Source organism: Xyrauchen texanus, chromosome 16, assembly GCF_025860055.1.
Source record: "Xyrauchen texanus isolate HMW12.3.18 chromosome 16, RBS_HiC_50CHRs, whole genome shotgun sequence".
Lineage (NCBI taxonomy): Eukaryota > Metazoa > Chordata > Actinopteri > Cypriniformes > Catostomidae > Xyrauchen > Xyrauchen texanus.
The window spans coordinates 45,177,870-45,190,541 of NC_068291.1; the positions used below are offsets into that span (position 1 = coordinate 45,177,870).

The following is a 12,672-nucleotide window of genomic DNA, read 5'->3' on the forward strand; positions in this document are numbered from 1 at the left end:
AATATTATTTTTATTATTAGTTACTTATTATTTATTTCACTTCTATTAATATGTAGTCATGACGGTTTGCTTGGAAGGACACGAATCATTCGGAGTCTTACACACGATTTACACGTGGTCGGGAACGGGTGTAAAAACTTTTCATACCAACAAACATTTACGTCTGAGCACCTTTCGTAATATTAAAGCGTGCAAAATATTTTGTTTGTGTTTCACGCATGAGGCCCATTGTGCGTTTGACAGGTTTAAATCTGACCATTTTACTTTAAATGAATATGCGGGAATGAGTGTGAGTGATCCTGAGCGTTCCCCTAATGTTCCGGATTTCTGTGTTTGACCTTTTTAAGATTCTTCTTGATGTACCTGATCAACAAAGACGAAACTGAACACACCGGTCAGGTCTGTTCTGGAAATATGATTCTTTAATATTCCCGCAGGGGAAACTGTAGATGTATACAGAAGCTGAAGCTTCAGGTGTTTGTTCAACAGCTTTAAGACGTGATCTTGTGTCTGCAGGAGTCGTACGTGTGGAAGATGTATCAGGAGAGATGTTGGGACTTCTTCCCAGCTGGTGATTGTTTCCGTAAGCAGTATGAAGACCAGTTGGGTTAGACAGCAGAACCAGAACCTTCTCAAGAACCTGGACCATCTGAAAACACAGAACCTATTGAAGAACGACACACCGGCGTCTGAAGTTTCCTGCGTTACCTCGAGAAATAGTGCCAATTTTGTCTCTCACTCTGTCTGGACCTTTCGTCTTGTTAGTTTCGAACATTCGTTTTCGTTGTTGGTCGGAAAACAAGACGAGATAAAACTCTACACGTTGCCTTCTTCGACCCCAAAACCATTGCACAATGTTTTTTCCTCTCTTTTGAGAAACTCTTGGTTGCGTGGGGGTTACCAAACAACGTCTCCACACGTATATATGCACAAGAAATCTACTTCAGTGTTCGGAGCGCATGAGGAACCAACGATGCCAAAAGAGTGCGTGCAGAAGAGAGCGTACGGTACATGTGTTTCTAACATTTCAGATTTTCTTTTCCTGCTTGCTGAAGTACGGTGAGAATGAGCTCGTGTTTATAAAGGGTCGGTTGGTCTTGCGATGAATTGCCTACTTAAATATCTTCATGAAGTGCCTTACCTCCATGACATGTGAGCTATGCAAGATCTGTGGTTTCCTCTCTGATGTTGTACCGTGGTAAATATGTCTGAACCTGGCGTTGGACTCTCGTGTGATGTGGAACGGGTGATTCGGAGCTTCTCGTAGGTTTGTGGGCGGTTGATGTCATGATGTCCCGTCTCCTCATGTAAATGACACAGAACATGGAAATGCTCTTGTTTGGCTGTTTGTACGTCGTAGCTTTGCTGAGTTGTGCATTTCTTTTGAAGGACAAATAAAAATATTGATGCAATAATTCACTTTATTCTGGCATGTGTTTATTTGACATCTTTTCACATTGACATTTCCCAAGTGAAAATCTGAACAATCGTGTAGACTTATATCCATATATAGAGACCAGAATAATCTTTTGTATTTGTGAGATAACTGGATGTAACACTGCAACACAACGAGGCGATGTTTATTGTTGCATAAGGTGGTGGTGTAGTGGTCTAAGCACATAACTGGTACTCAGAAGGTTGCTGGTTTGATCCCCACAGTCACCACCATTGTGTCCTTGAGTAAGACACTTAACTCCAGGTTGCTCCGGGGGGATTGTCCCTGTAATAAGTGCTCTGTATAATACATTGATAATCAGAAGGTTGCTGGTTTGATCCCCACAGTCACCATCATTGTGTCCTTGAGTAAGACACTTAACTCCAGGTTTCTCCAGGGGGATTGTCCCTGTAATAAGTGCTCTGTATAATACACTGGTAAGCAGAAGGTTGCTGGTTCGATCCCCACAGTCACCACCATTGTGTCCTTGAGTAAGACACTTAATTCCAGGTTGCTCCAGGGGGATTGTCCCTGTAATAAGTGCTCTGTATAATACATTGGTAATCAGAAGGTTGCTGGTTTGATCCCCACAGCCTCCACCATTGTGTCCTTGAGTAAGACACTTAACTCCAGGTTGCTCCAGGGGGATTGTCCCTGTAATAAGTGCTCTGTATAATACATTGGTACTCAGAAGGTTGCTGGTTTGATCCCCACAGTCACCATCATTGTGTCCTTGAGTAAGACACTTAACTCCAGGTTGCTCCGGGGGAATTGTCCCTGTAATAAGTGCTCTGTATAATACATTTGTACTCAGAAGGTTGCTGGTTCGATCCCCACAGTCACCACCATTGTGTCCTTGAGTAAGACACTTAACTCCAGGTTGCTCCGGGGGAATTGTTCCTGTAATAAGTGCTCTGTATAATACATTGGTACTCAGAAGGTTGCTGGTTTGATCCCCACAGTCACCACCATTGTGTCCTTGAGTAAGACACTTAACTCCAGGTTTCTCCAGGGGGGATTGTCCCTGTAATAAGTGCTCTGTATAATACACTGGTAAGCAGAAGGTTGCTGGTTCGATCCCCACAGTCACCACCATTGTGTCCTTGAGTAAGACACTTAATTCCAGGTTGCTCCGGGGGGATTGTCCCTGTAATAAGTGCTCTGTATAATACACTGGTAAGCAGAAGGTTGCTGGTTCGATCCCCACAGTCACCACCATTGTGTCCTTGAGTAAGACACTTAATTCCAGGTTGCTCCAGGGGGATTATCCCTGTAATAAGTGCACTGTATAATACATTGGTAATCAGAAGGTTGCTGGTTTGATCCCCACAGTCACCATCATTGTGTCCTTGAGTAAGACACTTAACTCCAGGTTGCTCTGGGGGGATTGTCCCTGTAATAAGTGCACTGTGTAATACATTGGTACTCAGAAGGTTGCTGGTTTGATCCCCACAGTCACCACCATTGTGTCCTTGAGTAAGACACTTAACTCCAGGTTGCTCCGGGGGGATTGTCCCTGTAATAAGTGCACTGTATAATACATTGGTACTCAGAAGGTTGCTGGTTTGATCCCCACAGCCTCCACCATTGTGTCCTTGAGTAAGACACTTAACTCCAGGTTGCTCCAGGGGGATTGTCCCTGTAATAAGTGCTCTGTATAATACATTGGTAATCAGAAGGTTGCTGGTTTGATCCCCACAGTCACCATCATTGTGTCCTTGAGTAAGACACTTAACTCCAGGTTGCTCCGGGGGGATTGTCCCTGTAATAAGTGCACTGTGTAATACATTGGTACTCAGAAGGTTGCTGGTTTGATCCCCACAGTCACCACCATTGTGTCCTTGAGTAAGACACTTAACTCCAGGTTGCTCCGGGGGGATTGTCCCTGTAATAAGTGCACTGTATAATACATTGGTACTCAGAAGGTTGCTGGTTTGATCCCCACAGCCTCCACCATTGTGTCCTTGAGTAAGACACTTAACTCCAGGTTGCTCCAGGGGGATTGTCCCTGTAATAAGTGCTCTGTATAATACATTGGTAATCAGAAGGTTGCTGGTTTGATCCCCACAGTCACCACCATTGTGTCCTTGAGTAAGGCACTTAACTCCAGGTTGCTCCGGGGGGATTGTCCCTGTAATAAGTGCTCTGTATAATACATTGGTAATCAGAAGGTTGCTGGTTTGATCCCCACAGTCACCACCATTGTGTCCTTGAGTAAGGCACTTAACTCCAGGTTGCTCCGGGGGGATTGTCCCTGTAATAAGTGCTCTGTATAATACATTGGTACTCAGAAGGTCGCTGGTTTGATCCCCACAGTCACCACCATTGTGTCCTTGAGTAAGACACTTAACTCCAGGTTGCTCCGGGGATTGTCCCTGTAATAAGTGCTCTGTATAATACATTGGTACTCAGAAGGTCGCTGGTTTGATCCCCACAGTCACCACCATTGTGTCCTTGAGTAAGACACTTAACTCCAGGTTGCTCCGGGGATTGTCCCTGTAATAAGTGCTCTGTATAATACATTGGTACTCAGAAGGTCGCTGGTTTGATCCCCACAGTCACCACCATTGTGTCCTTGAGTAAGACACTTAACTCCAGGTTGCTCCGGGGGATTGTCCCTGTAATAAGTGCTCTGTATAATATATTGGTACTCAGAAGGTCGCTGGTTTGATCCCCACAGTCACCACCATTGTGTCCTTGAGTAAGACACTTAACTCCAGGTTGCTCCGGGGGGATTCTCCCTGTAATAAGTGCTCTGTATAATACATTGGTAATCAGAAGGTTGCTGGTTTGATCCCCACAGTCACCACCATTGTGTCCTTGAGTAAGACACTTAACTCCAGGTTGCTCCGGGGGGATTATCCCTGTAATAAGTGCACTGTATAATACATTGGTACTCAGAAGGTTGCTGGTTTGATCCCCACAGCCACTACCATTGTGTCCTTGAGCAAGACACTTAATCCAAGTTGCTCCGGGGGGATTGTCCCTGTAATAAGTGCACTGTAAGTCACTTTGGATAAAAGCGTCTGACAAATGCAGAAATGTAAATGTAAGGTTCACATACGGTTCTTTTAAAAATAGTCTGCAGTATTCAGTGTATACTGTGCACAGTACTGGGTAGATTACTTCTGAAATGTAATCCGGTACTGATAATAAATTACACTACAAAAAAGTAACATAATATTTTCTATAATGGTCATTTATTTAACTAATAATTAATTAAATTTTTAATGATACATTTTTAAATATATATAAATAAATTAACAAAATTAATAAATATTTATTTAATTGTAATTTTAAAATATTAATGTGAAAAAAAATTTTTTTAATTTAATTTACAGAATTTTATTTATTTTTAATAATCCTTTAATCAGACTTTTTTTTTTATTAAATTGATTGAATTGAATTAATAATTCATCTAATCATTTTAAATGTTTAAACTACCTGTTAACACTATTGTAATAGTGCAGGATGGCGAGTTCGTAAGAAATCTTGTGACTTTGTTTGTACAAAAACGTATAATTTAATCTCCGAACAACCACTTATAGTTCCTCGTGTCTGCAGTGTTTCATCCTCGTTAAACAGGACGTGTGTCGACACAAATATAAATGTTACAAATGTAACACTTAATCCAGAACCGAAACCAAACCATGATCGTGACGTAAAAGCCCTTTAGTGTGCGATGGAAGTGTTTAGAACACACATTCGCAATATATTTCCTAACCCAAACCCCAAACCTCACAGTGACCACGACTGCAAGGGATAAATACAGTTGGTGTAGGACAGAAGAGGAAAGACGAGGGGTTTTGGAGGACATGTTTCATAAATCGATGTGTAAAATGAAAGGGAAACACTTACACTGTTACCCAAAACTGCTGCTGCATTGTTCCAGAATGTTCCCACACACAGGTGTTAAACGTCTTTTATTTCATTGATAACTTTTGCATGACCTTTCAGCGCGACTGTTGCAGAGATGACGTGTGATTATCAAGAACATCAAGCGCAGACGTTTGCGGCTATAAAGACAGACAGAGACATGGCCGACGGGACACTGTGACAGCCTGTCACACCTCAGCACGTGTGTGTGTGTGTGTGTGTGTGTGTGTGTGTGTGTGTGTGTGTGTGTGTGTGTGTGTGTGTGTGTGTGTGTGTGTGAAAATAAGATGCATTTCAAACTGTTCTGAGACCAGTGCAGACAGCACACTGGAGGCACACTGGAGGTTAAGTCATGCACTATATAGGGAGCAAGGGCGTCCCTGCTACATGTGGAATAAAAGTACAATGTTACTGACATCACTGATCTCTTTATCGCACATGAATGGTCATTTATACATATGTTTCATATTTGTTTAGAAGTAAAAAAAAATAAATGAGAAATATAATTACTGAGTGTACCTTTAAGACACAGTCTGTTGTGCTCAGATGTCAATCATTTCAGCCGCTCTGTCAGAGATGGGTTTTCACATACCGTGAATGACTGATGAGATCATTCTTCCTTTTTTCTAGTAAAGGTCTCGCATCACATGTGTCAAAATTCAGTTCTTTGCTAATAACACGCCTCCCGAAATGTCACATTGGCCCCAATTTGTGTTTGAGCTGCTGCAGTGTTTGCAGAGACGATCTGTTGCGCCATGAGACAGGACGGGTGTCTGAAGGGACCGGTGTCACACTGTCACCCTCAGAGCACCTCCCTGACCAAGAGCTGTAATGAGGTTCATCATCGCTGTATAACTATTATAACATGTAGAAACACCCCAAAAATATAAAAAATATAAATATCTGAATACCATTGTATTAGATTAGAAAATATGAAGCAAGTGTGTATATACACACGCACTCACACACACTCACATACACACACACACTCACTCAGACACTCACACACACTTACTCACATACACACACACACTCACTCAGACACTCACACACACTCACTCAGACACTCACACACACTCACTCAGACACTCACACACACTCACTCACATACACACACACACTCACTCAGACACTCACACACACTCACTCACATACACACACACACTCACTCAGACACTCACACACACTCACTCAGACACTCACTCACACACACTCACTCACATACACACACACACTCACTCAGACACTCACACACACACACTCACTCAGACACTCACACACACTCACTCACACATACACACACACACTCACTCAGACACTCACACACACTCACTCAGACACTCACACACACACTCACTCACTCACACACACTCACTCACATACACACACTCACACTATACACACACACTCACTCAGACACTCACACACACACACTCACTCACATACACACACAGACTCACTCAGACACTCACACACACACACTCACAGTATACACACACACATATACACACACAAAGTATAGACACAAGACATAAACAATATGTGTGTGAACATGATTTTACTGTCATTAAATCACTCACTGACACATCTGTGGAGAGAGAGACAATGTTACAACTTCATTACCATGACGACATAATGTCAACAAACACTACAAATATATAATAACTGTAAATATGATCATTTCAACAACTTTACAGCTCAAATAACACACAAGATTTAACAGAAGAATTATTGTAAGTGCTTTTATTCATTTATAAGCGTCACATTTCTGACTTTAAACCTCCAAAAAATTGCCCCATTGACTTCTATTGTAAGTGTGTCACTGGAACACACACACACAAAGAAAAGGAGGAACGAGTCGACATTAATGTAAATAATGTCACAGTTTGTCCAGACCTCATGGAGCGTTTGATTGTAGATCAGGACTGATGCTGTCTCCTGTGTGTTCATTAGGATTTAAATGTCAGTCACTCATGACCTGAAGGAAACGGTAGAAACTGTTTGATCTTAATCGAATCAAAGCATCAATTGATCAAGATTACAGCCATTTAAAGCTTTAATGATGATTTAATCGTGTTGAGAGTGGAAACAGAATGTGTGTAATCCCGTTACGCTGCTGGAACACGGAGAGCAGAAGTCACGGATTGTAAATGTTCTGGAGGAACATTTTTGGATCAGCCAGGGGTGTAGATTCCAGGGGGGACGGGGGAAGGTAACCTAATTATAACTGTGTGCGGACAGATGGACAATCAGTGTGTAATTATATAATGAGTGTGTGTGTGTGTGGGCAAAACACCTGCTCATTTGTTTTTCTTCCATCAACATACACAGAAACACACAAACAAACAAAGAAACACACACACAAACAAAGAAACACATGCACACAGAAACACACACAGAAACACACTCACACACACACAAACAAAGAAACACACACACAAACAAAGAAACACATGCACACAGAAACACACACAGACAAAGAAACACACACACAAACAAAGAAACACACACACAAACAAAGAAACACACACACAAACAAAGAAACACATGCACACAGAAACACACACAGAAACACACTCACACACACACAAACAAAGAAACACACACACAAACAAAGAAACACATGCACACAGAAACACACACAGACAAAGAAACACACACACACACACACACTCTGAAACACACTCACACACACACACACACACACACTCACACACACACATGTTGTGTTTCCATGTTTTATGGGGACTTTCCATAGACATAATGGTTTTTATACTGTACAAACTTTATATTCTATCCCCTAAACCTAACCCTACCCCTAAACCTAACCCTCACAGAAAACTTTCTGCATTTTTACATTTTCAAAAAACATCATTTATTATGATTTATAAGCTGTTTTCCTCATGGGGACCGACAAAATGTCCCCACAAGGTCAAAAATTTCGGGTTTTACTATCCTTATGGGGACATTTGGTCCCCACAAAGTGATAAATACACGCTCACACACTCACACACACACACACACACTCACTCACACACACACTCACACACACACACACACACACACACACACACACACACACTCACACACACACACTTATACACACACACACACACACACACTCACACACACTTATACACACACTCACTCACACACACACACACACACACACAGAAACACTCACACACACACACTCACACACACTCACTCACACACACACAATCACACACACTCACACTCACACACACACTCTCTCACACACACACACAGACTCACACACACACACTCACACACTCTTTCACACACACACACAGACTCACACACACACACTCACACACACACACACTCACACACTCACACACACACTCTCACACACACTCACACACACACACACACACATCACACACACACACACACACACACTCACACACACTCACACACACACACTACACACTCACACACACACACACTCACACACACACACACACACTCACACACACACACACACACACACTACACACTCACACACACACACACACACACTCACACACACACACACACACACACACACACTCACACACACACACTCACACACACTCACACACACACACACACTCACACACTCACACACACACACACACACACACACTCACACACACACACACACACACACTCACACACACACACTCACACACACACACACACTCCACACACACACACACACACATCACACTCACACACACACACACATCACACACACACACACACACACACACATCACACACACACACACACATTACACACACACTCTCCACACACACACTCACACACACACACACACACACACTCACACACACACACACACATACACACTTGTTGTGTTTCCATGTTTTATGGGGACTTTCCATAGACATAATGGTTTTTATACTGTACAAACTTTATATTCTATCCCTAAACCTAACCCTACCCTAAACCTAACCCTACCCTAAACCTAACCCTACCCTAAACCTAACCCTACCCTAAACCTAACCCTACCCTAAACCTAACCCTCACAGAAAACTTTCTGCATTTTTACATTTTCAAAAAACATAATTTAGTATGATTTATAAGCTGTTTTCCTCATGGGGACCGACAAAATGTCCCCACAAGGTCAAAAATTTCGGGTTTTATTATCCTTATGGGGACATTTGGTCCCCACAAAGTGATAAATACACGCTCACACACACACACTCACACACACACACACACACTCACACACACACACACACACACACAAATAAGGACTACAACATTTTTCAGTTTAATCTGGCACGTTCACACACATGCTTGTGGTAGCTGTAGTCCTTATTTAGCAACATATATTTTTTTAAATCAAGGCAGCTTCAAAATCCCAAACTGCCTTTATAAAAACTCCCAGGAAAGTCAGAAGGGAACCCACTGGGACATCACGCCTGCACAGCTCTCTTATGTAGAGGACGGTTCGGCCGGGGGTTACACAGGAGATGCGTCTGCGGGAACGGACGATAAACAGGGTCCGAAAACTCTAAATCGCTGTGGTCTGTAAATGTACGCACAGCTACGACTCCAGAAGCTGCTAATGAGTGACACTCAGACATCAACCCAATCATTATCAAGGGACATCCAGTGCTGACTTTAATCTCGGCTGGAAAATAAAGAGTCATTTTCTTTGGCTGGCACATGAATAGATGCACGAAGAACATGATTGTAATTCTCATTCTGTGTTCGACTCTTCCAAGAGAGCAAATGAGAATTATGATGCTGAATTGATGATCTTGAATGACGTTGTGTTTAAATGTCTGTAAATCATGTCCATGAAATCGTGTGTGAGGACAGATTCTGCTGCATTCATTGACCTAGAAATGTCTGTAATTATACAAGCGACTGCAGCGGTCGAGTTAATCTGCACATCCGGCGGGTCACCGACCTCCTCCGGAGTTCCGCTGCTGCTTTTATTGGGTCAGAATTCCTCTCATTCCGGCATGACTGACACATGAAAGGACGATCTGCTGTGGGCGACTTCCTGTAACTCACAGATCAGTGGAACAGTGTTGAGGGGTTCAGCATTAAAGACATTTTCAAAACATATAAATGTGCTGTGAGTTACAGATGATTCATCTGAGACAGAAGAGGTTAACCTTTAGAGGAGAGCCGACAAGTCCTGCGGATGAGGAGGAGGAGGAAGAGGAAGAAGAGGAGGAGGAGGAAGAGGAAGAAGAGGAGGAAGAGGAAGAAGAGGAGGAGGAGGAGGAAGAAGAGGAGTAGGAAGAGGAAGAAGAGGAGGAGGCGCCTACAATGGGCACGTGAGCGTCAGAACTAAACATTGGAGCAATGGAATGGTCTGGACTTGTATAGCGCCTTTTTAACCTTAGCGGTTACCCATAAGCTGTTTCTTATTCACACACACATTCAGAGCTGCATGCTAGTCTGCCATTGGGAGCAACTTGGGGTTCAGTGTCTTGCCCAAGGATACTTCATCATGTGGAGTCATTTTGAGTCATGTGGAGTCATGTGGAGTCATGTGGAGTCATTTTGAGTCATTTTGAGTCATGTGGAGTCATTTTGAGTCATTTTGAGTCATGTGGAGTCATGTGGAGTCATTTTGAGTCATGTGGAGTCATTTTGAGTCATGTGGAGTCATGTGGAGTCATTTTGAGTCATGTGGAGTCATTTTGAGTCATGTGGAGTCATGTGGAGTCATTTTGAGTCATGTGGAGTCATTTTGAGTCATGTGGAGTCATGTGGAGTCATGTGGAGTCATTTTGAGTCATGTGGAGTCATGTGGAGCCATGTGGAGTCATTTTGAGTCATATGGAGTCATGTGGAGTCATTGTGAGTCATTGTGAGTCATATGGAGTCATGTGGAGTCATTGTGAGTCATTGTGAGTCATGTGGAGTCATTTTGAGTCATTTTGAGTCATGTGGAGTCATTTTGAGTCATGTGGAGTCATGTGGAGCCATGTGAAGTCATTTTGAGTCATATGGAGTCATGTGGAGTCATTGTGAGTCATTGTGAGTCATGTGGAGTCATTTTGAGTCATTTTGAGTCATGTGGAGTCATGTGGAGTCATTTTGAGTCATTTTGAGTCATGTGGAGTCATTTTGAGTCATGTGGAGTCATGTGGAGTCATTTTGAGTCATGTGGAGTCATTTTGAGTCATTTTGAGTCATGTGGAGTCATTTTGAGTCATTTTGAGTCATGTGGAGTCATTTTGAGTCATATGGAGTCATGTGAAGTCATGGTGAGTCATTGTGAGTCATGTGGAGTCATTTTGAGTCATTTTTGAGTCATTTTGAGTCATGTGGAGTCATGTGCCGTGTGCGTCATGTACCTGGGGAAGAGATGGCAGCAGGATGCACTATGGGAAGAAGGCAGTCCGGCGGAGACAGTGTGATGCTCTAGGCAATGTTCTGCTGGGTAACATTGTGTCCTAGCCTTCACTAGTAGACACATGCAGTCTACCTAAACGATGAATCCATTTATCTTAAAAGTTGCTAATGGCAGTTTGACCATCTTTAAATAGCTGCAATGACTCACAGAGCACAGACTCATTCATGCATTCAGGGCTGTTTAACCTTCACGGCGTGTGCAGGAGAGGAATATGTCACGGTCAGTTTCAGGCTAAAGTGGCCCAGCGTTGTGTCGTGTGTCGTTGAAGGAGAGAAAGTTAATTCAGTCCTGCCGATCTCTCTGGAGTCTCTGAATGTTAATGTGATCCTGCTGGGATGGCAATGCCTCCAGGCGCTCGATCATTAGCAGTGGCACCTCAGGGTCATTATTTAGTGTGGGGCACAAACAATCACTTAATCAATTATTGATATCAGACATTCCAAATTCTGTCATTCTGAAGTGCATCAGTTTTGACTCGTAGTCCCTCTCATTCCCGCCATGCCCGGTTATTAGATGCGTATTAACTGGCATCATCATTTACAGCTTGGCATTGTGTTTAGACTTTCAGTAGAGGGAATCAGATTTCATGACTGCATGCATCAATCATTACTTTAGAAGATTTGTTATATGAGTAACTGTGTTAAATGAGTTTCACGTGTCTGTGTCTGTGTGTGTGTGTGTGTGTGTGTGTGAGTGATAGTGTGTGTGAGTGAGTGAGTGAGTGTGACTGTGTGTGTGTGTGAGAGTGTGTGTGAGTGTGTGTGAGTGTGTGTGAGTGTGTGTGAGTGTGAGTGTGTGTTTGAGAGTGTGTGTGTGTGTGTGTGTTTGAGTGTTTGTGTGAGTGTGAGTGTGTGTGTTTTAAGTGTGTGTGTGTGTGTGTGTGTGTGTGTGTGTGTGTGTGTGTGTGTGTGTGTGGTCTAAAGGGGGGATTGTCCCTGTAATAAGTGCACTG

At 42.8% G+C, this 12,672-nt stretch overlaps 1 protein-coding gene across 1 annotated transcript in view; it reads left to right on the plus strand.

Moving 5' to 3' along the window:
- LOC127656938 (ryanodine receptor 3) overlaps positions 1 to 1,415 on the plus strand; it is a 245,618-nt gene extending 244,203 nt beyond the window's left edge. The window contains 2 exon segments of the mRNA XM_052145505.1: positions 348 to 399; positions 517 to 1,415. Of these exon segments, the coding sequence (XP_052001465.1) occupies positions 348 to 399; positions 517 to 612 (148 nt within the window). The 3' untranslated portion in view covers positions 613 to 1,415.
- The last annotated feature ends 11,257 nt before the right edge of the window (positions 1,416 to 12,672 follow it).